Raw genomic sequence first — 26718 nt, 5'->3', positions numbered from 1 at the left:
AAACTACGGGAGTACACACCAGAGTACACAAACCTCAGGAAGTTATCGAATCCTCGACTATGGAGGTGTGAGGCTACAATGCTAACCACTACGCTACAGTGCCGCCAGCTTAATAGTAATTGCTGTTAATTTAAAATTGTCTGTGTTTTTTTTTTAACATCTGTGAGATATATGATCTTATTTTCAGTCCAAATATGGTGTCAGTAATCAATACTCAGAGGAGACATGGTCACTTTTGTTCAGCTAAATTAAAGTTAATATGTTACGTATATAGCATTTTAGCCTACAGACAAACAGACCCACATCTAAAGAAAAACAGTCAATATTTGTGCATCAAAATTATTTCGCTACCCAGCTCAGAAAAACCAGTCCTCTCCAAAGTGAGTGTATTTGCTCTTTTGGGATGAAGCCAAAGCTAAGTTTGAGGAGCATGTGTTTGTTTTATTAGTGATATTGCTGAAGTTTTAATGATGAGTAACTACATACACAAGCATAATTGTGAGTTTAAGCAAAGGTACCTGAAAAACATTAGATCCTGTTTCTGTTAAAGTCTTATGTAAATATTTGATATCACCTCAGATGCTACTTAAACCTCCCATTATAGGTGTTACTCATTCTCTACTGTCACATTTGTCTCATTGCGGAATGCTCTTTGTGAACACTCCACTGATCTAAATAAATTATGGATTGAACCTTAAAAAGTTTTATTATTATATTAACTGTTCATTTTTTTACAGACATGGGGAGTAAATTTTTCCTGCTATATGTTGGCCTTCTAAATGCAGCTGGTAAGATAAGAATTCAGTTTGTTCATCAGTATGTATAAGATTTCTTCGTGTACTGTATATACAGAATCAGGCAAAAAAAATGTATACACATGACAGCAAAAGAAAACCTTGTATAAATATTTTTATACCAAATGCATTGCTATATGTTATAAATTAAGATATGATAATTATATGATAATATTATTTGTATTATATTAATATAATATACATCATACTATTTTTCTTTTTCTGAAGTGTGTCTACATTTTTTTGTCTGTATATATTTATTTATATATTTTTGCCAAAATCTGAGCTGATTTAAATTCAAATTTAAATTTTATTTGTCACATACACAGTCATACACAGTACAGTACGATATGCAGTGAAATGCTTAGACAACTGCCTGTGACCTTAAAATAAAAGACCATGAATAGAAAATAAATATGAAAAAGAAAACAGAAGGTAAATTTAACTAAGAAAAAATAAAATAAAATATAAAACTTAAAATAAAATAACATTACTGTAAAGTACAAAATATACAATATAAGAAAAATATATGAAAAAATATAGAAAATAAGAAACAGCTGTACAATACTGAGATATAGAATTTATGGACTTTTTGTGTGGGAATGAAGTTAAATACAGTATAAATTGAATATAAATGGAAATATTACATATTTAAAGTGTTTAAAGTGTCTTGTGCATCCGGGTAACAGAATGTCTAGGGGGTGTGCAAATATGCTTGAAAGTGACATATTTAAAGTGACTTGTGATAGGGGTAATTGGGTAATTTAACTAAAGTCCACGAATGTGTAGTTGTGTAGTGGCCACTAGTGTATGTAAATTTCCAAAATGTCCACAGTGAGTGCAAAAACCATGTGTGTGTATGTGCAAAATGGATCAGTACTGTGCGGTGTACTGATTAAGAGACCGTATTGCCTGCGGGAAGAAGCTCCTCCTCAGTCTCTCTGCGTTGGTCTTCAGGGAGCGGCATCACTTTCCTGACCTCAACAGAGAGAACAGTCTATTGCTGGGGTGGCTGAGGTCCTTTACAATCTTCCTGGCCTTGGTCCAGCACCGCCTTCTGTAGATTGAGTGCACGTCAAGGAGCTTGGTGCGGATGATGCACTCAGCTGATCGCACCACCCTTTGTAGAGCTTGTCTGTCCTGCATGGTGCTGTTCCCGAACCAGGTTGAGATGTTTCCCGTCAGGATGCTCTCTATGGTGCAGGAGTAAAAGTTCCTGAGCACCTTGGAGGGCAGTCTGAAGTCTCTCAAGCATCTGAGGTGGTAGAGATGCTGTCGGGCCTTTTCCACCATGATGTTGATGTGACAGGACCATGACAGGTCCTGCGTGATGTGAACACAGAGGTATTTGAAGCTCTCCACTCTCTCCACCGGGCTCTTGTTGATGACGGGGGTCTGGTAGTTCCTCTCATGCTTAGTGCTGAAGTCCACTATCAACTCTTTGTCTTACTGATGTTTGGAAGGAGGTTGTTCCTCTGGCACCAGTTCTCCAGATTCCCAATCTCCTTCAGGTAGGCCGACTCGTTGTTGTCAGAGACTAGGCCCACCACGACGGTGTCATCAGCAAGCTGAATAGTGGTGGTGGAGCTGGTAGTGGCCACACAGTCATACGTGTACAAAGAGTACAGCAGGGGGCTTAGAGCACAACCCTGGGGGGTTCCAGTGCTGAGAGTGAGGGAGGCTGAAACATGACCACCCATCCTTACTGACTGTGGTCTAATTACAGCTATATATACAGTACATTTTGTTGGGAATACACATCATGAATAAATAATTATTAGTAGTATTTTAATGAGCAAACTTTCTTGCCAAAAAGGCATCTACAGTGGTGGCCAAAACTATTAAGACCAAAGTAAAATTCAATGTTTTAATGACATTCTTAAATTATTTAAATTAATGACAATTAATATAATTAGATGAATTTGTTATTTTTGCCGGGCATAGAGTCAAAACGACGTCTGCAATATTCTGGTGTCACTCGCTCAATTCATGTCTGCTCGATTGGCTCCTGAATATTATGTATAGAAGGCGGCTTCCTGACTGCTACTGCCTTCTTCACCATTGTCCAACAGTATTCTATTGAATTTACTGTAGGTGATAACCCAGGCCATGGCTCCAGAAGCTAAATACCCTCATCCCATAGACATTTTTTGACTAGTTTCAGTAGTTAAAGTTATTAGCACAACAGTTCAGCAAGACGACTAAAACTAATTACTGAAATCACCTGTTTTGTGCACAGAGAGAACTAGAATTTAAAGCGTCTAAATGTTGTCTAAATACTTTGGCCACTGCTATACTTGGTATACTTCATTTTTAAAAAATTCTATATTCTAAGCTTGGATATATTATTTTTCAAACAGTGCAACAGCAGCAGATTGTGCAAAACAAATGCTATTTCGATACAGTGTCAATGTGTTTGAGTAGAAATTATCTAATTATAGGCAATCGTAACTGCTGCTGCACCCTTACTTATACACATCATTACTGCACATTATCAAATTATTACACACCTTTTTATATTTCTATTTTTGTATTATCCATTGTAAAGTATATACTAAATTTACTTTCTATACATTTTATTCTTATTATTGTTATTTTGTAGTTGCACTTTTTATTCAAAATTTCTGTAAATTTTACTCATATTTGCAAACTTAAATTTTTTGTGTGTACATTTTTACTTTTTATCCTTTTGTTATTTAACGTAATTTTATGTTAGATATATTATATATGCTTAATGTTCTGTTTCACTGTTGAATTTCACCTGTGAATATACTGTATAACTATAGATCTGAGTGAATTACAGATGGTAAATTTTAAAACTATATTACAGTACAGTGAAACCTCGGCTAGCGAGTAACGCGGTTTGCAAGTATTCCGCAAGACGAGCAAAGATTTTAAGTAAATTTTGACTTACAGTAGAAAGCGAACAATTCTTGGTCATGTGATCACAACTGAACCAACAAGTTTTCTCTCTCATGCGCCCCCCACGTGTCATGAAAAAATGCCCAGTTCGCCCATGCCTAAAACCGCCACTGCACACATACATACTGTACACATATACACAGCCCATGCGCGCACAAACGGAAACACTTATCTGTCAGGATTTATTTTTACTTTTTTTTAAAGGTAATGTGCAGGTTAATTTGTTTTATTTTTACTTTATATTTTGTTTTAATTATTTTTATGTATTTATTTTTTTGGGCTGTGGAACGAATAATGAGTTTCCATTATTTGTTATGGGAGTTTTAACGAGTGTTTTGGAATACAAGCCTGCTTCCGGAACGAATTGTGCTCGTAATCCAGGGTTCCACTGTATTTATTATACAACTGTTAGTTTTAACCAATCTGATAGCTACAACCAATCTGAAAGTTCCAACTGTTAGTTCCAACTTATTGGACAAGGAGCATTTTGTTCTGTACATGTGTCAATCTGCATACCAAATCATACGCCAACATGGTTAAAAGTAGATCAATGGTAGGTATGACTGCCAAAACCCTACTTTTAACTCTGTTAATTTCACTAACTGTCTGTCGCTAACTGTCGGTTACCAGCTTTGCCAGTCACGGGTAATTAATTCTGCCAGGCAAGGTGGGATATGTTTTGGTGTAGCAAAATATCTGGTTAAATAATAAACAAATTTTAATCTGTTAATAATAAATTCCATTTGTGGAACTGTTGTATAAAAGCACTATTGCACAAAAGTGTACTGTTTCCAGTACATCTGTTGGCAATCTAACTTAGAATTTATGCTTTATTGCTAAAGGCAGTATAAATATGGTAACTGAAAATTATATTATATTTTTCTTTAATAGGAAAAAAAACTTTGCATTAGATTTACCCTTCATGTACTATAACATTTTACCTATTATATGCATGCAAGTCCATAAAGTAGCTTACAGTACTGTTGTTTTTTTTCTCCAGCAGTCATTGGTTGCCCAATAGGCCAGGAGTTCATCACTGCCTTCATGCCTAATTATATAGCTAATGATGGCAACGCCAAACCCACACTCTCCATTACAGCCCAGACAACCTTAGCGACTGTTACAGTGGAAATGAAGGGGCTCAACTATAAACAAACATTAACTATAGAAAAAGGCTCTACCAAATATGTCACCCTTCAAAGCAGTGCAGAGATTTATGAAGATGGAGTCTCAGCCAAAGCAGTGCTGATTACCTCAAATACAGACATCTCAGTGGTGTCCTCTCACATCAAACCATTTACCGGAGACAGCAGCGTGATTTTCCCCAATCATCAACTTGGCAAGAGCCATGTAGCCTTTACTCCAGAAGGAGGATCCTTAAACAAGGTTATGGCTATTGTCAATGGCAAGGAAGATAACACAATTATTATTCAACCATATTCAGACCTCCAGCTAAAAAACAAAATAAACCTGCAGCGTGGAATAAAGATGACTATTAGATTATCTCCTTATCAAGTCTATCTGCTTCGGAGTGAGAAAACATTAACAGGAACCAGGATTGAGTCTCAGCTCCCCGTAGCCGTACTGGCAGGACATGAGTGCCTCAGCCTTGTCGAAACCTGTGAGCATGTCTATGAACAGCTGGTGCCAATCGAGTCACTCTCTGATGAGTACCTAGTTCCTGCAATGCACCCCATGCTTATTAACCAGGACACAGCCCATATTGTTGCAACTGAGGATAACACTGACATAAATATTTATCATGGTTTAGTACTCCAGCAAAAGTCACTTCGTTCTGGAGAGCTTCTCAATGTTTTCATTAATTTGCCAACAGTAATCCGAAGCAATAAAAAGATCATGGTTATGTATTCCAGCAGCAACATTCCCTTTGATGAGTTCTTAACAAACATAATTCCTGTATCACAGATGTCCAAATCATGGACTGTTTACTCACAAGATAATTACCAGAATGTTGCTGTTGTTGTCTCAGAGGTGGAGGATACTGACTTTCTTTTTGGTCTCCTAAAATGGAATGTTTTTCCTGCAAACAAGAAGTATGCGTGGACCATTAAATTACTTGGTGATAAAAAAGGTCCTATTACGATATCCAAAGACTTACCACAGGCTGTATATGTTTATGGTGGGAATGTAAGAGTTGGCTATTCCACAACAGGCGTGTGCAATGGTAGGTCATTATCTGTATATGGACAATTTTAATAAATTAAATTATCATTAAATGTAAAATGATTAAATTCTAAGCTTTCTTGAAATTTGTCTTTCAGCTCCTTCACCACCACCACCTCCAAAAGATCCCTGTGAATCTGTTAAATGCCGTTGGAGGGAGGTGTGCAAGAAGGGTGTGTGTGTCCTGGCTGAAACAGCAACATGTTGGGCTGTCGGGGACCCTCACTACAAATCATTTGATGGAATGAGATATGATTTCCAGGGCACCTGCACCTACACCCTGGCCACTACTGTAAAAACTGAGAATGGCCTTGTACCCTTCACGATTTTGGCAAAGAACAATAACAGAGGGAGTAATCTGGTGGCCTATGTGAGGACAGTATCAGTCAATGTGTACAATTATACAATAGTTGCCAGCAAGCAAGTGGGTGTAGTGGAGGTAAGTTGAAAAAATATACAAATGTGCAGGATGTTATCCTGAAAAAATCTAGTTCTAAATTAGCTTGTGTGCCTTTTTCAGGTTAATGGTGAAATCACTCACTTGCCTGTACGTCTTGCTGAAGGAAAGATAGAAGTAGTGCAAAGTGGTTGGAATGCACTGATAACAACAGATTTTGGCTTAGAGGTGAAATATGACTGGAACATGATGCTTTACATAACTGTGCCCAGCACCTACTCTGGGTCACTTGGAGGACTTTGTGGGAACTACAATGGAGACCGGACAGATGAGCAGTCAGACCGCAAGGGAACGAAACTCTCCACTGTCCTAGAGTTTGCCAAAAGCTGGAAAGTTTCAGACAATGACTCATTCTGCCATGATGACTGTGCGGGCAAGTGCCTCCTCTGCCCACCTGAGCTTAAAGACAAATATAATGATGACAGTTACTGTGGTCTTATAACTAAAACAAATGGACCATTTGCCACCTGCCACAAGACCATCGACCCAAGTGCATACCTAGATAATTGTGCATATGATGTGTGCATCAATAAAGGCATCAGAAGTTTCCTCTGTGATAACATGAGGACCTATGCTGAGGGTTGCATGGAGGCGGGAGTGAAAATTGACCCCAACTGGAGGATGCTGTCGCAGTGCCGTAAGTCAGACAGTTGCATTCTTAAATTGTGTTACTGGATATATTTAACATCTTTGGAGATGCTTGAACAGCTAACAGATGCTGGTGTAATTCTGTTGACCTAGTCTAAATGTGACACATACTGTAGTGTCTACTGTCTATTTAAAGAAATGTGTTTAATCATAGCATTATTTCTTTTTTATGTATTAACAGCACTACAATGCCCAGAAAACAGTCACTATGAGTCTTGTGGAACTGCATGTGCTGCCTCCTGTGCAGCTCGAGATGCCGCAAGCAAATGTGAAAAGCCTTGTGTGGAGGGTTGCCAGTGCAATAACGGTTTTGTCCTCAGTGGAGACAAATGTGTGCCACTAGCACAGTGTGGCTGTACATATGAAAACCGTTATTACCCTCCTGCTGACGCCTTTTGGGGTGACCAGACATGCACAAAGAAATGCTCCTGCAAATCAGGACAGGTCACTTGTACTCCCACAAAGTGCAAGGCATCCGAAGTGTGTCAAATCCAGAATGGTGTGAGAGATTGCTACCCATTATCCTACAACCGTTGTGTAGGCAGTGGAGATCCTCACTATTTAACCTTCGATGGGAGGCGCTTTGATTTCCAGGGAACTTGCACATATTACCTTTCTAAAGTGGTCGACACATCTGACACTTCACTGGTGCCCTTTGAAGTTCTTGTCAAGAATGAAAACAGAGGATTGAATAAGGTCGTTTCTTACACCAAGACTGTGGAGATCAAGATTTTTGGCTACACCATTATCTTGAGTAAAGACACTTATGGTAAAGTGATGGTAAGTCACATTTCCTACTGAATAATCAATCAGTATAAAATCACCATCATTGATCAGGTGGTTTTAGCACTAATACTGTTTGCCAATTTATGTTGTTATTTGTCAATGTGCTTTACTGATATTTTTTTTTTTCATTTTATCATTCTCACGCTGAATGATGCTTTGTGTCCTACACAATATCTTTAAAGGTAAATAAATATGTCTTAGAATTCAGAGCCCGTTCACACACACACCAGTCATTCACAACACTAACACAACAAATGCTCATCTATGTCTATGGGTACCAATGATTAGCTTGTTCAGTCCAATTGCATGAGAAAGCCAGTGTAGCCTAAATTGCTATGGTAAAGTGATGGTAGGTAACGTTTTCTACTGAATAGTCACCTACTGAATCAGTATAAAATCACCATTATTAGTCAGGTGGTTTTGCTGTTAATGCTATTTTGCCAATTTGTGTTCTTCCTTGTCAGAATGTTTTATTGCTAAGCTAAGACAATTTTTGCTCCTGAAAATTCTTAGGTTAAATGATGTTCTATGTACAATACAAAATTGAATATAAATCTGCTTTTGGACTCTGTTCACATACACTGATTAGCCACAACACTAACACTAGCACCATATAAACTGAATAGCATTGTCAATTATATACAAGTAAACTGTAAAGCTGCTTTGTGACAATGAAAATTGTTAAAAGCGCTACACAAATTAAATTGAATTTAACTGAATTGAAACTGGTGACAGGATAATGGACACAAGGCTCATCTATACTTGTGGGGACCAAAAGCCAGCCTGTCATGTCCAATCCCACAGAAAAGCAAGTGCAGCATGAAGTACTGAAAAAAGTAAATGCTGGTGATGATAGAAAGGTAACAGAAGACCCAGTGCAACAGCCTGCCACATGGAGAGGCTTAGCAAGCAAAGAGTTTAAGGTTGTTGATCTAAATTCCAAACACCCCAGATCTCAATTCCATCCAGCTTCCATTAATTGGGGCAGAGGAACACGCCCAATCCATGGAGGCCCAACCAGCCGGATAGCACAAGTGGCTACCACACAATGTTATTTTTACTGTGTTGTGTTTTAATGTCATGGCTGTTCAGTGTTTAGATGGGTTTTATGGCTAGTTATTTACTGTATCGCTATTTGATATAGAATTTTTATTAGCTATGCCAATTAAAGGATACATACTGTACTTGTAGCATTGGTTTAACTATGAACAGTGTACAGGAGATAAACATTGCATATTAATCTGTCCATCTTGTTGTAGGTCAACAACCTGTTGGTAAACCTGCCATTTGAGAAAGAGGGCGGTCAGCTCTCCGTATTCCGTAGTGGCTACTTTGGAGTAATTAAAACAGACTTTGGTATGAATGTGAAATTTAACTGGGATAGCTACGTTGAAATCACTCTTCCCAGCACATACAGCAACATGGTAGGAGGTCTCTGTGGGAACTCCAATGGGAACTTAAATGATGACCTGATGTTCCCAAATAAAAGCATTGCAAAAGACCCTAGTGCATTTGGAAGCAGCTGGAAGGCCAGAAATGACCCTGATTGTTCAGCTGAATGCAAAGGCGAGAAGTGTCCAAAATGTGAAGCTGCTGACCGAAATAAGGATGTTTTCACAAAACCTTGTGGCCTGATTACAGATCCAAATGGACCATTTAAAGCATGTCACAGCAAAATCAATCCCACCAAGTTCTATGAAGATTGTGTGTACGATATGTGCATGTATGGTGGTCATTTTACAGCCCTCTGCAGCGTGCTTACAGCCTACACGGCTGCTTGTCAGACAGCTCAGAGCATTGTGGAGAAATGGAGAACCGATAGCTTCTGTCGTAAGTCTCATAAGAGTTTAAGAACATTTTACATGAATAATGCATTCCAGCATGCAGCAATATTCATTCATTACTAAATTTATTTTTTTCCCTCTGTATGAACACCTCACTATACAGTAGATGATCTGTCCCACCTGCAGGTCATCATGTACAGTATTACATGGATTAATATAGCTTTCATACTCTCTTTACAGCTGCATCCTGCAAAGCTAACAGTCACTATGATGTGTGTGGTGCTGGATGTCCCCAGACCTGCAATGGCTTCACCGAGCCTACAGCTTGCCAGCGTGGACCCTGTATTGAAGGCTGTGTCTGTGATGTTGGATTTGTTCTGAGTAACAGTGAGTGCGTTCCAATGGAGAAATGTGGCTGTGCATATCAAGACCAATACTATAATCTGGGCCAAGTCTTTTACCCCAAAGACAAGTGCAGCCAGAAGTGTGTCTGTGAGGAGCAAGGAAAAGTCACATGCAAGGACAGTTTCTCCTGTGGTCTTAATGAGCAGTGTATCATCCGTGATGGGGTTCAAGCCTGCTATCCTGATGGCAAAGGGTCATGCTCCGTCTTAGGTTCTGGGACCTACTACTCATATGATGGAAACCAAATCAGTGTGCTGGGGGACTGTGTGTACAAACTGGTGGAAGCAGTTCAGATTGCAAACCAGAAGATGATGCCTTTCAGTGTGACAGTGCAGCAAGTGTCTTCTGCTGTAGTGGTTACAAGAAGAATCAACATCGCCATAGCCCAATATAAGATTGCCATGATTCCTGGACTTGTGTGGGAAATAAGGGTAATTTGTTTAAACGCATCTTTATTCATACTGTACATACTGCCATTATGAAACAAGTCCAAACAGTATTTGTCTTTGACCCTTAAGCATGGTACAAATCATTTAATTGTAATTGTATTTCTTTTATTGGCAGGTTGATGAGGTTAAAGTTGTTCTCCCAGTAACGCTTGAACAAGGTCTGATAAAGGTATATCAAAGTGGTGCCTTTATTATTTTGGAAACCTCTTTTGGACTGAAGGTAACTTATGACACGGTGTCCATGGCCACAGTCGAAATCCCATCCACTTACAAAAAAGCTGTCCAGGGTTTGTGTGGTAATTATAATGATAACAAAGCAGATGACTTCCTAATGCCAGATGGTAATCAGGCTTCCTCTGCTGAGAAATTTATGGAAGCTTGGATGGTGATTCAGGAAGGAACGACCTGTCATACAGGGTGTCCACCAGGCTCCACATGCTCACAGCCTCAACCAGGAGGTCAAACAGGCAATTACTGCAAGATCCTAACATTGGAGAAAGGTCCATTTGCTAATTGTTATACTAGAGTTCCACCTTTACCATTCTATGACACATGTGTAAAGGATGTTGCATCACAACCGAAGGACAACACACTTGTTTGCCGCCACATCCAAAACTATGTGGGTTATTGTCAGAAAGCTGGTATCTCTGTGAGCAGTTGGAGGAATGCAACCTTCTGTCGTAAGTGACTGTATAATATGCAATATGAGCTATTATTTGATTCATTGGGTTCAGAACCATTGATGCTTAACAACTCCAGTGACCCATTTTGACACTGAATTTAGATGTTTTACCCATGTCCATGTGAATTTCCTCCTACACATGCTGTCAGGTGAATTTGTGTCCTGAAATTGCCCCATCTACAGTATATATCAGTGTGTAAATGTGTGTGCAATGTGCCGTACGATAGCCATATGTCCCAGGCATGGTGTAGCCTGTGTTCTTGGGATCCACAATGACCCAGACCAGTTTAAATAATTTACTGAAAATTAATGAATTAACAAGCTGATAATAATTTTAACATTTCTTTCTTTCCACCTTTTCCAGCAATGACCTGTCCTGTAAAGCAGCACTATGAGCTATGTGCAGACACTTGCACGTCAACTTGTGCCAGCCTTACCCTTGCACTTAGTTGTCCAGTGTGTCTTGAAGGCTGCCAGTGTGATGAAGGTTTTGTCTTTGATGGAGGCGATTGTAAGTTGGTAAATGATTGCGGTTGTTTGGTGGAAGGAACATATTACAAGGTGAATTTCAGTTTCTAATCAATCTCTATGCTAATTTGGTATCTGCCATACAAAACTGTAAAATATTTAAAATATTCTTTTCTGCAGTCTGGAGAATCAGTAATCCGAGGAGATTGTATAGAAGCCTGCACTTGTGAAGCTGGACAGTTCTCATGTCGCGCCATGAACTGTGAAAAAGATAAGATCTGTATAAAAAAGGACGGCATTCCAACATGCATGCATGGTAAGAAGATGCAGTTAATTTTTTTTAAAGGACAAATTAAATTATCAATAAATGTAAAACACTTAAATTCTATGATTTGTCTTTCAGTTCCTGTTTCACCACCACCACCTCCGATAGATCCCTGTGACTCTGTTAAATGCCGTTGGAGAGAGGAGTGCAGGAAGGGTGTTTGTGTCCGTGTTGACACAGCAACATGTTGGGCTCTTGGTGATCCCCACTACTTAACTTTTGACGGAATAAGATATGATTTCCAGGGCACCTGCACCTACACCATGACCACTACGATAAAAACTGAGAATGGCCGTGTCCCCTTCACAATTTTGGCAAAGAACAATAACAGAGGGAGTAATCTGGTGGCCTATGTGAGGACAGTATCAGTCAATGTGTACAATCATACAATAGTTGCCAGCAAGCAAGTGGGTGTAGTGGAGGTAAGTTGAGGAATTATACAACTGCACAGCCTATTAAAAAAAAAAGTCTAGAAAACATCAAGTTTGCTTGTGTGCCTTTTTCAGGTTGATGGTGAAATCACTCACTTGCCTGTACGTCTTGCTGAAGGAAAGATAGAAGTAGTGCAAAGTGGTTGGAATGCACTGATAACAACAGATTTTGGCTTAGAGGTGAAATATGACTGGAACATGATGCTTTACATAACTGTGCCCAGCACCTACTTTGGGTCACTTGGAGGACTTTGTGGGAACTACAATGGAGACCGGACAGATGAGCAGTCAGACCGCAAGGGAACGAAACTCTCCACTGTCCTAGAGTTTGCCAAAAGCTGGAAAGTTTCAGACAATGACTCATTCTGTCATGATGACTGTGCGGGCAAGTGCCTCCTCTGCCCACCTGAGCTTAAAGACAAATATATTGATGACATTTACTGTGGTCTTATAGCTAAAACAAATGGACCATTTGCCACCTGCCACAAGACCATTGATCCAAGTGTATACCTAGACAATTGTGCATATGATGTGTGCATCAATAAAGGCATCAGAAGTTTCCTCTGTGATAACATGAGGACCTATGCTGAGGCTTGCATGGCAGCCGGAGTGAAGATTGATACCAACTGGAGGATGCTGTCGCAGTGCCGTAAGTCAGACAGTTCTGTTAAGAGATTGTGTTACTGGATACTGTATATTTAACATCCTCAGAGATGCATGAATAGCTAACAAATACTGGTGTAATTTTGTTGACTTAAGATGCTGAATTACATCTCCAAGTCCAAATGTGGCACATAGTGTTAACTGTCTATTTAAAGAAACGTATTTAATCAAAACATTATTTCTTTTTTATGTATTAACAGCACTACAATGCCCAGAAAACAGTCACTATGAGTCTTGTGGAACTGCATGTGCTGCCTCCTGTGCAGCTCGAGATGCCGCAAGCAAATGTGAAAAGCCTTGTGTGGAGGGTTGCCAGTGCAATAACGGTTTTGTCCTCAGTGGAGACAAATGTGTGCCACTAGCACAGTGTGGCTGTACATATGAAAACCGTTATTACCCTCCTGCTGACGCCTTTTGGGGTGACCAGACATGCACAAAGAAATGCTCCTGCAAATCAGGACAGGTCACTTGTACTCCCACAAAGTGCAAGGCATCCGAAGTGTGTCAAATCCAGAATGGTGTGAGAGATTGCTACCCATTATCCTACAACCGTTGTGTGGGCAGTGGAGATCCTCACTATTTAACCTTCGATGGGAGGCGCTTTGATTTCCAGGGAACTTGCACATATTACCTTTCTAAAGTGGTCGACACATCTGACACTTCACTGGTGCCCTTTGAAGTTCTTGTCAAAAATGAAAACAGAGGATTGAATAAGGTCGTTTCGTACACCAAGACTGTGGAGATTAAAATATTTGGCTACACCATTATCTTGAGTAAAGACACTTATGGTAAAGTGATGGTAAGTCACATTTCCTACTGAATAATCAATCAGTGTAAAATCACAATCATTGATCAGGTGGTTTTAGCACTAATACTGTTTTGTCAATTTATGTTGTTATTTGTCAATCTGCTTTACTGCTATATATATTTTTTTTTTATCATTCTCACGCTAAATGATGCTTTGCTGCACAATATCTTTACAGGTAAATAAATATGTCTTAGAATTCAGAGCCCGTTCACAAACACACACCAGTCATTCACAACACTAACACAACAAATGCTCATCTATGTCTATGGGTACCAATGATTAGCTTGTTCAATCCAATTGCATGAGAAAGCCAGTGTAGCATAAATTGCTGAAAAAAAAGGCAATGATGCCTACAAAAAAAGGCAATGAAACACCCTCTGCATCACAGCCTTCAGTTTATGCGGCTCAGCAGGAAAAGAGTTCAAGGTTGTTGATCAGGCGCGCACATTTTTCAGATCGCAGTCTGACCATGAAATCCTGAAATGCACCAGACAAAAAAAGTCCAATCCATGATGGCCCCATCCTACAACCATCACCCAAAGAGTCCTTCACTAATGCCCCAGTGCCAGATATCATAGCACACTCTTAGTGGTCTTGTGGAGGTACAACATAGCACCGTTGGCAACTGCACAATGTTGGGCTTAATGTTTATTTTTTTTCTGTTTTAATGTTATGGCTGTTCGGTGTACTGTATACAAGAGTTTTATGGCTAGTTTGCATACTATGGAGCAAGTATTTGATAAAGAACTTTTATTAGCTATTACAATTAAAGGATACATACCTCTTGCGCATACATAATAAACAGTATAGTGTGAACAAAAAAATATTTTAATCTGTCCATCTTTTCATAGGTCAACAACCTGTTGGTAAACCTGCCATTTGAAAAAAACGGGGGACAGCTCTCTGTGTTCCGCAGCGGTTACTTTGGAGTGGTTAAAACAGACTTTGGTATGAATGTGAAATTTAACTGGGATAGCTACGTTGAAATCACTCTTCCCAGCACATACAGCAACATGGTAGGAGGTCTCTGTGGGAACTCCAATGGGAACTTAAATGATGACCTGATGTTCCCAAATAAAAGCATTGCAAAAGACCCTAGTGCATTTGGAAGCAGCTGGAAGGCCAGAAATGACCCTGATTGTTCAGCTGAATGCAAAGGCGAGAAGTGTCCAAAATGTGAAGCTGCTGACCGAAATAAGGATGTTTTCACAAAACCTTGTGGCCTGATTACAGATCCAAATGGACCATTTAAAGCATGTCACAGCAAAATCAATCCCACCAAGTTCTATGAAGATTGTGTGTACGATATGTGCATGTATGGTGGTCATTTTACAGCCCTCTGCAGCGTGCTAACAGCCTACACGGCTGCTTGTCAGACAGCTCAGAGCATTGTGGAGAAATGGAGAACCGATAGCTTCTGTCGTAAGTCTCATAAGAGTTTGAGAACATTTTACATGAATAATGCATTCCCGCATGCAGCAATATTCATTCATTACTAAATTTAGTTTTTTCCCCTCTGTATGAACACCTCACTATACAGTAGATGATGTGTCCCACCTGCAGGAGACCATGTACAGTATTACATGGATTAATATAGCTTTCATACTCTCTTTACAGCTGCATCCTGCAAAGCTAACAGTCACTATGATGTGTGTGGTGCTGGATGTCCCCAGACCTGCAATGGCTTCACCGAGCCTACAGCTTGCCAGCGTGGACCCTGTATTGAAGGCTGTGTCTGTGATGTTGGATTTGTTCTGAGTAACAGTGAGTGCGTTCCAATGGAGAAATGTGGCTGTGCATATCAAGACCAATACTATAATCTGGGCCAAGTCTTTTACCCCAAAGACAAGTGCAGCCAGAAGTGTGTCTGTGAGGAGCAAGGAAAAGTCACATGCAAGGACAGTTTCTCCTGTGGTCTTAATGAGCAGTGTATCATCCGTGATGGGGTTCAAGCCTGCTATCCTGATGGCAAAGGGTCATGCTCCGTCTTAGGTTCTGGGACCTACCACTCATATGATGGAAACCAAATCAGTGTGCTGGGGGACTGTGTGTACAAACTGGTGGAAACAGTTGCAAATGCAAACAAACAGATTATGCTTTTCAGTGTGACAGTGCAGCAAGTGTCTTCTGCCATAGTGGTCACAAGAAGAATCAACATAGCTATAGCCCAATATAGGATTGCCATGATTCCTGGACTTGCATGGGAAATAAGGGTAATTTGTTTAAATGCATCTTTATTTATATATACATGCTGACATTATGAAACAATGGTAAGGATGGTACAAATCATCCAATTGTAATTGAATACATTGAAATGTATTAATTTCTTTTATTGGCAGGTGGATGAGGTTAAAGCTATTCTCCCAGTAACACTTGAACAAGGTCTGATAAAGGTATATCAGAGTGGTGCCTTTATTATCTTGGAAACATCTTTTGGGCTGAAGGTGACCTATGATACTATATCCACGGCCACAGTCGAAATCCCATCCACTTACAAAAACGCTGTCCAGGGTTTGTGCGGTAATTATAATGGTAACAAAGCAGATGACTTCCTAATTCCAGGCGGGAATCAGGCTTCTTCTGCTGAGAAATTTATGGAAGCTTGGATGGTGATTCAGGAAGGAACGACCTGTCATACAGGGTGTCCAACAATATCCACATGTTCTGGAGACCCAACAGACAGAGACAATAACTGTAAAATCCTAACATTGGAGCAAGGTCCATTTGCTAACTGTTATTCCAAAATTCCACCTTCACCATTCTATGATGCTTGTGTAAAAGATGTTACACCACAACCAGAGGATAAGACACTTGTTTGCCACCACATTCAAAACTATGTGGTTAATTGCCAGAAAGCTGGTATCTCTGTGAGCAGTTGGAGAAATGCAACCTTTTGTCGTAAGTGACTGTACAATAAGCAATATGATTTCATTTTGATAGACACTTTACTCGGGGTTTGCCTCAGGTTCATTGGTTTTCTTTATTAAGGTTAATTATGTTTTCTTTATGTTTCTGTGTACATTAAATGCATTTTCCTTTTTATTCTTATTTCTCTTTTTTTCAGCAATGACCTGTCCTGAAAAAAGTCATTATGAGCTATGTGCAGACACCTGCACATCAACCTGTGCCAGCCTCACCATTCCACTCAGTTGCCCAGAGTGTCTTGAAGGCTGCCAATGCGATGAAGGTTTTGTCTTTGATGGAGGCGACTGTCAGCTGGTAGAAGATTGTGGTTGTTCGGTGGAAGGAAGATATTACAAGGTGAACTGCTTTCCAGTTTCTAATCAGTTTTTTGCCTAAACCTTGGTCTTAGCAACCAAATCAAAACAACAACAAGAAAAAAATAGTCTTACATTCAATATATATTTATTTATGCAGTCTGGGGAATCAGTAGTCAAAGGAGACTGTATGGAGACATGCACTTGTAAGGCTGGACAGTTCTCATGTCAGCCCATGAACTGTGGGGAAAATAAAATCTGTAACAAACAGGATGGTATTCCAAAATGCATGCCTGGTAAGTAAATGTAATCTCATTATTACTCAGATATAACAAGATTAAATTTAAAATGCCATTGCCTTTTGTTCCAGATTACTGCAGAACCAAAAAATGTCGTGAGAAAGAACAGTGTGTGGTGAAGGACAATGCAGGAATCTGTGTTGCCACCTCTAAGGCCACATGTCGAGTCATCGGAGACCCTAACTATGAAACTTTTGATGGAAGCAAGTTTTCTTTCCAGGGTACCTGTTCTTACATTATGGTTAATACATCAGGTGAAGACAAAAGCCTCACAGAATTTACCATCATAAACAAGAACGAACTCGCCCACAGTGGACTTGGAGCTTATATAAAGACAGTCATCATAAAATTCAGAGGCCACGAGATCATCATTGCTCAAAATGCACGCGACAAAGTGATAGTGAGTAAAACCCATAATAATGACTTTTGTTTGTGTAGAATAAGACAGAAGCCTATGGGAGTAAAAACTACCTTTATTCCGCGATATAATCCCCAGTTACACTTTTGCACTTGCACTTGCACTTATCTCAGAGTGTTATTAGTGCCTTTATACAGTACCATCAAGGTAGACAGTTTTCTCAGTATATTTTCTCAGGCCGATGATAGATGGCTCTTTACTTCGTATCTAAAAAGCTGGGATCTCAGGAACTCCTGTAATGTCCCAGGCTTGTGAAAATAGCTTGGAGCGAGGTCAGGACTGTACTGGGGATGTGGAAATAACTCCCAGCCAAATTCCTGTAACGTGCAAATGGTGTTGGCGAATGATTGTTTGTACAGTTCCCACAGAGAAATGAGTCTTTTCTGAAAATTGGCAAGAAGTCATTCATTGATTTTCGAACATCAGGCATTGCACTCAATTAGTGCTCAAAGTAATGACTGCAGTGAGCTCTGAGCCACTATCTGCATTTGTGGGCATATGCCCTTCTTTAAAAAAAAACAAAAAAAACGGGACCATTTAGATATTTTACTGCAAGTTTACTGTTTTACTGCGTCTCATCAACATACTGTGCATAACATAACTGTGTTATTGAAGTCTTCTGTAAATGTTAACACACGTCCTACGGAAGTATATTAGTGCCAAATTCCTCAAAGCAAAATAGCAGGTTGAATTACATGAACTGAAAAAAACTTGTTGCAATAAAAATGTTAGAATTTTTCTGCATTTTAATTTGATCTGAATTGATAAAAATCCTTAACTTAAAAAGTTTAAAATTTCTGGCGCTGCAATTTATTGCGGTTGTATATTTCAAGTGAAAATGTAATTCAAGCATTTAAACGTCAATGCAAAAATATTCAAGTTAGTAAATTGCAGTTCCAAAATATTTTCAAGTGTTAAAAATACAACCTTCATTAACCTTACAAATTCAGGTCAAGAAAATTCAGGTAATAAAATTCATGTCGAAAAAATGCAGGTCTTTACATCCGGGATATCACAGGAAGATTGCCGATTGATTCGGTCCGTGCCGCAATGTACTTTAAAGTGTGCCCTTCCTGTTACCTGTGCAGTCTACATCTCAGGAACGTACTTGTCGATCGGAATGCAGCACTCTTAACTAACAGGCTGGGTTGCCGGTTGCACAATAAACGGTGTTACGCGTTAAAATTTTCCCTCTGCTGTAAACGCTGTATTCAAAGTAAAGCCGGCGCTCTTTCATTCACACGCAAGAGCGACGGGTTTCCTGTCCCTGCGCTCGGTAATGTACAGTTTGCGGCAAATTTCTGTACATGAAGCAAGTAGGAACAAATTTAGGAAGCAGTCAAACAGCATGCGTTCAGCGAGTAACACCAGAGTTCTGCAGACGTCTGTCTGACTCTGTGCCCAGCCCAATCAAGATAAAGAATAAAGACAGATAGATACTGTATATAGATAGATAAATAGATAGATAGATAGATAGATAGATAGATACTTTATTAATCCCGAAGCAAATTCCAGATATCCAGCAGCAATATAAACAATAAGACAGGTTATAGACTGCACACTGTATGTTTTACATACAGTCAGTATGCACAGGGCAATGTAGCAGTGCTTTCAGGGGGTCCCTGGCCCTGCTATAGGAACTTTAACGGGAAATGGGTGCATGGGAGCCTACTTTTAGAAGACCCTCTTAGGCCCTCCTATTATGGTCCTGGCTTCTGGCTACCAGAGGGTCCCAGGGAGGATGGGGGCTTTGGGGGCTTTTAGAGGGCCCTCTGATTATGAGGGCCCTACTAGGAGGCCCTAGGGAGGAGGGTGTAGTGTACCTTTAGAGGGCCATCTGATTACAAGGGCCCCTACCATGGGGCCCCTGGCTTCTGGGGGGAAGGAAGGGGGGCGTGTTAACAGCCTTACAGAAGGCCCTCTGACTAGGGAGCGATAGCATGGTGGGATAGAGGCAGTTAACCTGCCCGCTGAGTGGCCCCCAGTCTCATTTATCATTTGCCCGCCGTGGCTCTAGTTGGCAAGAAATTCACAGCACATATTATTTTGACTGCATCATATTTCTTGTTGGGTCTATTGGTTGCACCTTATACCATCGTCAGATTTATAAGCTAATGCCGGCCACCTCTCAACTACATGAGCGCACTTCTCCACAACATTCTGACAACCCACGTGTAAACCTGCTGTTTATCTGAGGTATTGGTTTATTAAATATGACACGGGTGGGTAGTATTTGTGATTTCGCGTACTTTACCATTTCATTCTGTTGGTGTTCTTGAATTTATTTGTTCCTGGCCCTGCGCATGATATGACTGCCCCCTAGCTACAAGGATGTAATTGTCTTCTTTGGGAAAGCTGCAAAGCAACAATTGCAGATTATATCAGGTACATGGCATTTTGGTTCACTTTTATAGACATTTCCATTTCTATTTCAAACTAGCACATTCTGGATAATTCAAACAAATAATGTTTGTTATGGTACGATCTGGTTGTGCTACCTTGCTACCTGCCTCTATAAACAGAGATGGGTAACCTGGTGCTAACATTAACGTAAGGTAATGGCATTAGGCTGTACTGATTATAATTTGAGATCCAACTTACTGTATCAACTTAAGCCACCTTCTTTTCACTTTTTCCGAGGTAAAAAGCGGCAAAAGATAGTTTTGTCAACATCATTCTGCTTTTACAACACGGTACGCGTACGCCGCACCAGTGTGGACCCACAAGCTGGCGTTCTTTTTTTTTTTTTATTAGTGGCTCGCGAACGTTTTGCCCAGGGGCCCACACAACCCATAATCCGTCCCTGCATCTGGTTACTGAATGTGACTGTACAGGACTGTTGAGGGACAGGAAACCCATCGCTCACATGTTTGAATGGAACAGCGCCGTCTTTGCTTTGAATATAACGTTTACGGCGAAGGGTGATTTCAACGTTACACCGTTTATTATGCAACTGGCAACCCAGCATGTTAGGCGTTAAGAATGCTGCGTTCCAATCGGTAAGTAGTTTCTGAGAAGTTGACTGGACAGGGAACAGGAAGCGCACACGGAACAGGAAGCGGCACGGACCGCAGCAATCAGCAGTCCGTTGCTTTTCCTGTGATATCCCGGATGTAAAGACCTTGCATTTTTTTGAATTCAAGACCTTGAATTTGTAAGGTTGAAAAATAATAAAGATTGTATTTTTGACACTTAACAGCAATTAAGTAACTTAAATTTTAAATGCTTGAATTACATTTTGATTTGAAATCTACAACCAGTAAATTGCAGTGCCACAAATTTCAAGGATTGTAAATGCTCTAAGGATTTTTTTCAATTCAGATCAAATTGCAATGCAGAAAAATTTTAATATCTTTAAGGTTTTTATTCTAGTTCATGTAATTCAACCTGCTATTTTGCTTTGGAGAATTTTGGCATTAATATACTTCCATACACACGTCATAACAGTTCATGCATATACTGTTTACTATGTACATACATACATGAGAACATATTAATGTATATAGAGACTCAAAACTGTACTTTGTATAGTCAAAACAAAAATAAAACAAAGGGAACATAAATAATAAAATAGTAAAATAGACAAAACAATAGTAATGTATATTGATATGTTATGGAAAGTTATGGAAAATATTATAAATGTGTGTATAAATACAATATAATGTAAAAAAAATGAATGTTCATAAACTAAGTAAACTATAAGGAATGTTGTACTGTGTGTATAAAAATTCTATAACAATAAGTGATTTAATAACTAAATATAAAATTTTATAGTCAGTTCTAAAATTGAGTATCCTAGAATGCAAGATGATATATGATCTCAATAATGCCATATGACTACATAGATGATGACATTTTCCCTCTTTTGTACTCCCCAGATGGATGGTAAAGAATCCATCCTGCCTGTGAGTCTGGATTCTGACCGCATCAATATAACTCAATCAGGAATTAGGGGAAACCTGAAGACAGACTTTGGGTTGGAGGTCACTTTTGACTGGGGCGAGATCTTCATAGTCACAGTGTCCAGTAGCTACTATAAAAACTTAGTGGGCATGTGCGGAACCTATAACGACGACCGCGCGGATGACTTTGTTACACCAAGAGGCATTGCTGCTGCAGACAACACAGAGTGGGGGAAGTCATGGAGTGTTCCTGATAATAACCCCAACTGTTGGCACTTCCCCCCATGCTCTGAAGAGGAGATGCGAAAGTATCGTGGCCCGAATTCCTGCGGCTTGCTAGAAGACAAAACTGGGCCGTTCGGTAACTGCAACAATACAGTTCATGTGGGGCAGTTTACATACCGCTGCCTCTTTTACACCTGTCTCTCTCATGGAAACCATAATGCCTACTGCAATGTCATGAGCTCTTATGCAAATGCCTGCAAGTGGGAAAACACTGATGTATTACCCCAGTGGAGGCAGATTACCAACTGCAGTAAGTAATGCTATGAAATATATATTTAATGCTCGTACAAATTCAACTGACTAAAATTCATCATACATCCGTTGTTTTATAAGGTTTTGAATGCATATTCTGCTTTGTCTTCTCATCCTTACAGCTTAAACAGATATTCCCTGGAGTGTTCCAGCATTTTAACTATTATGAAAAACAGTAATATGTGGTATAAAAATATGAATTTTGATTAGATTTACATTTAGCAGATGGCCTTATCCTTATACTTTTCAATTTCATTATACATCTGAGCAGCTGAGGATTAAGTGGCAGCTTCGTGGTGGTGGGGTTTGACATTTCAATCAGTAGTCTCTGTATGCCATTGTACCATTGTAATGTGTAACTGTGATCTTAAAACAATCAGTTTGTTTTTCTTCTATTTTGAATCAATGTCACACAGATATAACTACTCAGCAATTGTTTCAGCTTATCTGATTACTTAATTTATCAATCTAATACATTTTTCAAAAATCAACCATTTAAAATCAAATAAAAATTATGTTATTGATTGCAATATTTCAATAAATACAGTAGAGATTACTGTAACAATTTAATAGAGTTACTGTTTATTTCAGGCCAAATTTAACACACATCCTTTCTCCATACTACTTATCCTATGTACAGTATGCTCACATGGGGCCTGGTATGTCCCCTTCTGAACCCAGGACAACCCATGATTGGGCCCAAGCACACACACACACACACACACACACACACACACACACACACACACACACACACACAGGTACATTTGTAGTAGTGACATACAACATACATACATTCTCGACATACAATTTTGAAACACGTATAAAGCAAAATACAGTATAAAAAAACAAAATAACAATAACCTGATACATGATACATGAATAAAGTGCTCAAGGCTCCATTGCTCAGGACACACTGAATCCTAAATCTAATTATAAAAATATAAAGTATATAAAACAAACTCTAAATAAATGGATAAATAATTTAAAATAATTGATAATAATAATAATAATAATAATAATAATATCCCTGCATTTTATTCCACAGATATTTTTTTCTTTGTTCACTTTGTTCTGCACCTTGAGACTAAAAATCTCTGTCCAGACGAAAGAAGCTGATACTCACTAAGCAAAGGGTTAATTCATTATTTAAAATAGATGTAGCCATCTTCTGTAACTGTCTGGTATACAGAGATGTTGGATACAGCTGTAACCCGATTGCAACCAATCGACTAGGCGATTTACCTACTGTATCTGGTTTAAGGAATTTCTCGCTTTTACAGGTGCATGACCAAACCATGGCATCAAAGAAAAGGACAAGACTGATTCAATAAAGCCATGATAAAACATGGTCATTATTGTTTAATCAATATGAATGTGTAATAGTTTCCCTGTGTGTCCCTTTTTAAACACAGTTCAATTCAGTACAATGTATGTCCTTGGATTGTAAAAGAAAACCACAGTCAAAATCTAAAATGAATCACATTTAATATCTTGAATGTCCATGCAGCACAAGGTATCACAGTCTTACAGCTTGTGGGTTTGATCCTCTGCTCATGTTACTAGTTTTGCATGTGTCTATGGGTTTTATTTGCATTCTTCAGTTTCCTTTGAAAAACACATCGGCAGATGGATTACACAAAATCGTTTTTTAAAAGGTGTTAAGTCTATGAATGTAGCCTGTGCTTGACATGGGTCCTGCTTTAGGAGCATTCCTGGGTTACACCCTGTGTTCCAGAGCGAATCATTTCCTAACTAATAGATAATGAAAAAGCAAATGTTAGTTGAACTTCTGTAACCATAAAACAAACATGAAATTTTTAAACCGACACAACGGATATTTGTTTTTTTACACAAATTACACAATGTCCATCAATGACAAACCCCCAGCTGCTAAGGTACATGTGTAATTACTTGAAAGAGTTTAAACAACTGTATATTTTGTATTTAAGTTTTCTTGAAATATAATATTGCTACAGTAATTAAAACATTATGCAAGTTTTTTTTATTTATTAACGTTAATGTAATTTAACACAAGTTGTACAGTGTAGTTTGTAACTAGTAAATATATTTAAATGGTATACTTAGAGTTTATGAACATTCTGGCATTTCTAAAGGAGACAATGGAGGAATGAACATTTATAATTATAACTGATAATTGAGTTATTTCAGTAAGAACTTCCCAACCACTAGGATAAAACTATACAGTATACAGAAAAAAAGACATACTGCAGTATAACTACCAAACTGCTTACAGAATACAGTAGGGATGCACTGAAATGAAAATTCTAGGCCGAAAACGAAACCGTAATTTTTGCATGCACTTGGCCGAAAACCGATACTGAAACCGAAAATGGCTTCATTAAAAAACATGTTTAAAATATTTTCTTTTTGTTTGTATTAAAAAAACTACAAATTAATTAAGGCGTGGCGACAATTTCGGCTTTTATTTTCGGCGCTTTCTTACGTTTCTGCCGAAACCGATAATGCTATTTCGGCCGAAAATTTTCGCCGGCCGAAATTTCGGTGCATCCCTAGAATACAGTAAAAACTGTTAAGTATAACCTAAAAAAGCAGGAACAAACATTATTAAAGGCATGTTAGAAAGAAAAATGTGAACAAGAAGAATTAAATTTGCAGATTGGGACGAGTTGTGCTATATATTTCTAAGATCTGACAGGAGTGGCTGAACAGGAACATCCTCACGTTTATCAGGTAAACATGGCACGCCCTTATGAACTAGAACAACGAGATCACTATGCACACAAATTAAAGTGACAGGTCGTAAAGGAAGTTTAAATACTGAAAATGGCTTTAAAATAACTTTAGCTACAGTGTGGGGGATTTACTTTTACTAGAAATCATGTATGAGGACAACTTTGGCGATACCTGTAATAAAATCTCACAGTCATTCATAATGAGTTTCTTGCATACAAATGATATGTTTGGATAGATCATATATTAAACTAATGTAAAATAAAACTCTCCCAAACAGGAAGAATAAAAGACAATAGTACAATACTAGCGTAAAAGTACCAAGTTTTTATTTTTGTAAAACGAAGCAAGTATTGCAAACTAATACAGTATATATACAATATATAGGCTACTATAAATAATATACTGTATAGTATTATGTGCATGTTTTCCTGAAGTCACAATAGTGATTTTAAAAAAGCACAAATGCCAAAATGTCTAATTGTTTTGGTTATTTCAGTAAAATACAATGTACAATGGATGAATCAGCAGTTTGTGGTTATTAACGGGATTTAAAAAAAATTATTTGATTCTGGTGAGTCAAGCAGCAACTACTGGCAGCAAATTGAAGTAAGAATAACAGAGTTAATAACAGAGTTAACTCTTGTATGAGAAACATTATAAGTAATACACAACCTTCGGTTTACAGAACCATCACTTTCTAAACTACTAGTTTAGTTTAATTTCAGTACTTGACAACAGGTCACTATCATAATACAGGTATAAGCTGTAGGGAGGAAAGAAATATAGATTTGAAAGTGGAACAGAAGGTAACACTATAAATGTACTTTACCTTAGTGCTTACTAAGTGTATGACATAGCTTTGCTAAATAACATAGTGTTTACACAACACCCAAATCACTCAATATAGTGTTTTACAGAATGTATTATATTCTGATGTTGTGGTAACTACAATGTTAGTAACAGATTTTTTTCTTGGCTTTAATGTTCTCCAAAAATCTCCTGAGCGCATTTAGTTGACATCCGCTGTTTTGCAAAGCCAGCACTTCAGCGATCATGTGAAAGAGAGAAATTATTCAATTAGGTTGAAGATTTTTTTTTGCTATAAAATGTGGGCCATTCCTTGTTGGGGTTTTTCTAAAATGGGAAATTTTATAGCTTCTAAAGAAAAAAAAAAGGATATGTAGCAGATTTCAAATAAAAAGTTTTCCTATGGACAATCTTGGAAATGAAAGCTTTGGGGATGTCAGGAATCAACAGGGAAAGCCTGTAATAGTAACTCACAATCAGTCATAATCACGGCTATACAGTAACAGGTCAGTTATTGTAGGATTTTTTGCATACAAACAAATATGTATGCAAAAAATATAAGATACATAATTTTCTTTGCACTCAATATTTTATCATTCATTTGTGTGTTACATACCTGCCTGTCAGGGTGTCTATTTCTGAGTGTATTTTATTATACATCTTTCATAAATTACTTGCATTGTGTAATAAATAAACAAACACAGAGTGCTTTTTTTCAAACATATATTACAGTCTGTAAACAGAGAAAAAAATTATTTACCAAAAACAAACCACTCCTTACACTTTTTATCATACAAATTTGCATATACAAATGTGCTGTAAATTAACATCTTGACAGGCTTTTCATTACATAGATAATACAATTCATGCAATTGTAAAAAACTAAGGAGTATTATAAACATAACTAAAGATGAATGTTTTTTATTAATGTCATAAGAATATAGAAAATAAATTAGCGTTGTAGTGTGAAATAATATCCTCCCATAATTATTGCTTTAGACATTACAGCATGC

General features: G+C 38.4%; 1 protein-coding gene across 1 annotated transcript; it reads left to right on the top strand.

The window, feature by feature from the left end:
* The first annotated feature begins 640 nt into the window (after window positions 1–640).
* On the top strand, window positions 641–22750 carry LOC128513842 (IgGFc-binding protein-like). The gene is made up of 21 exons (XM_053487390.1): window positions 641–788; window positions 4717–5901; window positions 5999–6339; window positions 6421–6994; window positions 7187–7785; window positions 9051–9621; window positions 9816–10411; window positions 10545–11109; window positions 11476–11672; window positions 11760–11895; window positions 11983–12326; window positions 12411–12984; window positions 13199–13797; window positions 14658–15228; window positions 15424–16019; window positions 16146–16704; window positions 16871–17067; window positions 17185–17320; window positions 17395–17723; window positions 21620–22178; window positions 22303–22750. The coding sequence occupies exons 1-21, from the start codon at window positions 740–742 to the stop codon at window positions 22305–22307; spliced, it is 9282 nt and encodes a 3093-aa protein (XP_053343365.1). The 5' UTR covers window positions 641–739; the 3' UTR covers window positions 22308–22750.
* Window positions 22751–26718: the final 3968 nt, after the last annotated feature.

This window comes from Clarias gariepinus, chromosome 26, assembly GCF_024256425.1.
Source record: "Clarias gariepinus isolate MV-2021 ecotype Netherlands chromosome 26, CGAR_prim_01v2, whole genome shotgun sequence".
In the NCBI taxonomy this organism is placed as follows: Eukaryota; Metazoa; Chordata; class Actinopteri; order Siluriformes; family Clariidae; genus Clarias; species Clarias gariepinus.
Note: the sequence above shows the minus strand (reverse complement) of the source record. Positions and strands in the feature narration are given on the sequence as shown.

What these genes read in the sequence shown, in the direction of transcription:
- LOC128513842 (XM_053487390.1), top strand. Translation starts at nt 740, where the DNA reads ATGGGGAGTAAATTTTTCCTGCTATATGTTGGCCTTCTAAATGCAGCT. An exon ending in AGCAAGTGGGTGTAGTGGAG is followed by an intron (nt 6,340 to 6,420) that starts GTAAGTTGAAAA and finishes TGCCTTTTTCAG; the next exon opens with GTTAATGGTGAAATCACTCA. An exon ending in GAGAACCGATAGCTTCTGTC is followed by an intron (nt 15,229 to 15,423) that starts GTAAGTCTCATA and finishes CTCTCTTTACAG; the next exon opens with CTGCATCCTGCAAAGCTAAC.